The 4,032-nt window shown below is 56.9% G+C and overlaps 1 protein-coding gene across 1 annotated transcript; it reads right to left on the minus strand.

The window, feature by feature from the left end:
- Positions 1-724: 724 nt before the first annotated feature.
- Positions 725-2,773, minus strand: LOC121441112 (PWWP domain-containing DNA repair factor 3B-like). Its single transcript, XM_041642240.1, has one exon. The coding sequence runs from the start codon at positions 2,771-2,773 to the stop codon at positions 725-727; it is 2,049 nt and encodes a 682-aa protein (XP_041498174.1).
- Positions 2,774-4,032: the final 1,259 nt, after the last annotated feature.

The raw sequence follows: 4,032 nt of genomic DNA on the forward strand, positions 1-4,032 counted from the left end.
GACAGAGACAGGAGGATCAAAAGGAGCACACACACACACACTCACAAACATGCACGTGTTCAAGCGTGCTCACACACAGAGAGATAAATAGAGAGACAGAGAGAGACACACGCAGAGAGACACACACAAAGAGAGGGGGAGGGTCCTTTGAAATCAGGCTATCCCTAGGGTCACAACATTTCCAACCCCTTCTTTGGCTTCAAAGCACAGCCTCAAAGCACACATGTGTTCCTCTCCTTCAACGTGAGTGAGCAAAGAGGGAGGTAATGGAGATAGCAATGGGACCTGCCACATCCAAGGCACCCTAGAGAGGACAGGGAGTATGGGGAAGAGTCGGAGACACACAGAGAGACACAGTGTCATCAGGAACCTGGTGTGCTGTCTGGGTGTGTGGGGTCCATGCAGAGAGGGCAAGTCTGCACATAGCTAGCTAATACTCCACCCATAGCTGGTCCAGAGAGGAGACCCCACGGGACTTCTCCACGCTTGGGCACAGGCCACAGAGGGCTAGGCCCGGCCTGAAGCTAACAGGAATTGCCGAATCCATGTAGACAATCTGAAACGTCAAGCACGTTCGTGAACGTTTAATTGGGGGGGGGGTTCTGTGTGTGGAGAAACACGTATGCAGTGAGGAGCGGTCATAGCAAGCCCCACAGTCTCCCAGATGGTTCTCTTTTGGAGGTGGAGCTGCAGGGGGTGATGGCAGAAAGGAGGAGGCTCCCTTCTAAGGAGTGGGCGCAGGAGGGTCCCTGCCAGCCCCAATCCTGGCTGCTGACCTCTTCCGGGCTGCCTTTAGGATGGTCTTCTCAAAAAGCTCTTTTTCACGATAGTGCACAGGTGGGCCACGCAGGTACTTCTCTTCTGCCTCCTTGTAGCTGAGGTCATCCAGGGCAGCGATGGAGCAGATGATTGCCTCTGGAAGAAGAACCTCCATGGTGAGCCGGACTTGGTCTCCTCTTGCCAGCGAGAGCAGGGCCTGGTCTGCTTCCTTGGATATTTCTTGCAAATGTCTGGTCATGAGATACAACTGGTCCTCATCCTCCAGATAGGTCTCAATGCAGAAGACTTCCCTCTTTGACTTCCAGAGGTCGTCCAGCCACCGGGACGGTTTCCTGCCCTTCACGATGTCCAGCAGGTGCAGGTCGGCACCCTTTCTCTTCACGATGAAGTCTACGAGCTTCTGGTTGGCTCTGTCCCAAGCGGCTCTCATGCGGTCAGGCAGGAGTTTCTTGTGGGGCCTCTTCCCACTGGGGGCGGTCTCCTCCTCCCAGTCTTCCAAGTCGGCATAGCTCACCTTGGGGAAATCAATGCGCAGGTCGCCCTCTTGAATGGCTCTCCTCAGCGGGTAACTGGCTCGGGCGGTGTAGTAGTCCATAAAGGAGCCCTGGAAGGAGCCACAGGCGAGGTCCTCTCTGTAGCGGTCGATCACCGAGAGGCACCAGTTGATGCCCTGGCCGTACACTTTGCTGGCTCTCCGCAGGAGGGAGAATCTCTCCCCACAGTCCAGGAGCTTTAGCTTGCGGAGAGGGACGCGGACACCCCTGCGCTCAAACTGCATGTTGCCCTCGATCAGCAGCACCCTGGCCGTCTTGTCGTTCTTGCTGACACTCTTGACCACCGCCGGCCAGAAAGGGTGGTCCTGGAATTTGAACCAGACCAGCATCCCTCGTTCGATGGTATCCGTCTCCTGGGCAGAAGCCACACTGGTGGCTTGGCAGTCTTCCTGAACTCCAGGGGCTCTCCCCTTGACCCTGGCCTTAGTCACCTTCGAGTGCACTCGAGTTTGCAGTCCCGAGAGCCCGCAATGTGCACACAGCACATGGATCTTCCTTTTCCTGCCAGCAATGCGGACTGATCTTCGCAGGATCGGGAGTGGAGGCGCGCAGGCTGCCGATGCCCCCTCTGAGTGTGGCCTCGGGGTCGGCGGGCCGGGATCCTCCTTGTTCTCCGGGAGGGTGGTCTTCCTTTGGGCTAAAATGGCCCGGATCTCTAGGCCGCCACACCGTACTTGCTGCTTGAGAGCTTTGGGCGAGGTAGAGGCGTGCCTCCTCGGTGGCCCAGAGGCAGGTCTATGCTCATTAGCACGGGCACCCTCCCTAGAGGCCTGGGTGCTCAACTTTCTCTTGCCAGGATTATCACCAGCATTTCCTGTTGGCGTCTTGCAGGAACTTGGCCGCGCTCTGGTGCCCCTTAATGTGTTCCCTTGCATTTCAGAGTAAGGGGACTCTACAGCGGCGTGGGCCTGGGCTTCCCCCCCTTGCACTGCAGGCTCATTCCCTGAGCCCATCAACACAGGTCCTGGGCGGCCTCGCTTCCCAGGACTCCTGTGGGAGAGCCCTTGGCCTTTCTGGTTGCGCCCTTGGGAGCGCGGGCGCTGGCATGGGCTGGAGCTGGTCTCCTCTTTTGGAACCTTGGGAGCCACTGCGCTGGTTCTTCGGCCACCTGCCCTTTCTCCCTGATACAAGCGGGTTCCCTCGCCCAGAACATCCAGGGCCACCTTGAGGGCTCTTCTGTATGCCCTGGTCTGACCTGGTGGGCCACTGCCCTGTGACTCCTTTCCGGCCAAGGAGGCGATGGTTACGATTTCAGACTTGGTTAGGGGCCTCGCCTCTGTGCTCCTCACTCTGGTCTTCTCACCAACAGAGAGAATTTGGACCTCCAGGAAAGAGGCCCCTCTCCTCTTACTATGGGCCGAGGTCCTGGGTCTGGTCAACACTCTTGCAGGCCACAGCTGGCCCTTCCAGCCACAGAGCACATACTCTGCAGAGTCCATGGCGATGGAACTCTGGGGCTGTTCTGATCAGGGCAGGGTGACCCCCTGCGTTGTGGTGGGCACTGCTCCCTGCTGGTCGTCTCTGTCTGGCCTGGCTCCCCTGCCTGCGGTGCTGTCCTCCCTCCAGAATCTGGTAGACAAGCTCAACCTGAGGGCCTCTCTCAGGGTGATGTGGGCCTGCCCTGTAAGTATGAGAGAGGGAAGCAGAGCTGCCTTAGGACGGAATTAGCCTTTAGTGGATACTGAAGCAAGAGCTCAGTGAGGTGAGGAGAGAGAAAGCAAGGGGGTGCCCAAAGTCTGTCGTTCCACAGGGATGAGGGTGTGTGCCTGATAAGATATGGAAGGATCCAGAGCAGATGTGTGACACACGGTCGCCCACCCTAAGGCTGGGGTGGTGAACTTCCTCCCGGAGAGGTGAGTGTCTTTACTTGGCTTGTGTATTTTCCTGCCCATCCAATGCCTTGGGGGCTCCCTGGGATTCCGTCCGAGTGGGGGGAGCCTCATTGCTTTCTTTCCTAGGGAGCTAACCCCCCCTGTGCTCCACCCCAGGAAGCCTGTGCACACCTAGTGCACCTTGTCTTCTGCACCAGTATGATACCAGGTTGAGGAACGGTGTGTGTGTGTGTGTGTGTGTGTGTGTGTGTGTGTGTGTGTGTGGAAATCTTCATGGCGATTTGCATAACATGGCAGGTAAGGATGGTTGCTGTCACTGTCATAGCTTCTGGCCTCCCTCCCCTTCCCCCGCCCCCTCATAGTTTGGTTCTGACCTCTTTTGCTCCCAACTCCGTGCTGGACCTCGCTATGGGATCAAGTGCACGCTTGGCACAAAGGAGAGCCCCCCGCCCCCCCAAGGAAAGCACTTCACCGTGGAGAAATGCTTTCTAAATGGCATGTTAAGGGAGGTCCTCCCACTCCTCCAGCCTATCGCCGCTGAGATACCAGCCCATTGGGGCGTGGTCTCTCTCCCTTTAAAAAAGCGGCCACTTCCCTCTCCTCTCTCTCTTCACTTCCTGCTCCGGTGGCAACTAGACTCCCTTCCTGGTTGTGCAGAGGGCTGAGGGTGATCTGTAAATATTTTCCCCTTTAAATAAATACCACGCTATTAATCATAATTCCAAACTGGTGTGGCATTGTTTATGACTTACACCTTCATTGGCAGACTCAGTAGTGTCAGATGAGAGCAACAGGGTAAGTGTCGCCATTGGTATTGCCCACTCTCCTGCTGCTGCCTCAAGTCCATGGGCCCTGCACACCCATAT

The sequence above is a fragment of the Microtus oregoni genome, unplaced genomic scaffold (assembly GCF_018167655.1).
Source record: "Microtus oregoni isolate MIOR12 unplaced genomic scaffold, Mior012 000073F_ref0000255, whole genome shotgun sequence".
In the NCBI taxonomy this organism is placed as follows: Eukaryota; Metazoa; Chordata; class Mammalia; order Rodentia; family Cricetidae; genus Microtus; species Microtus oregoni.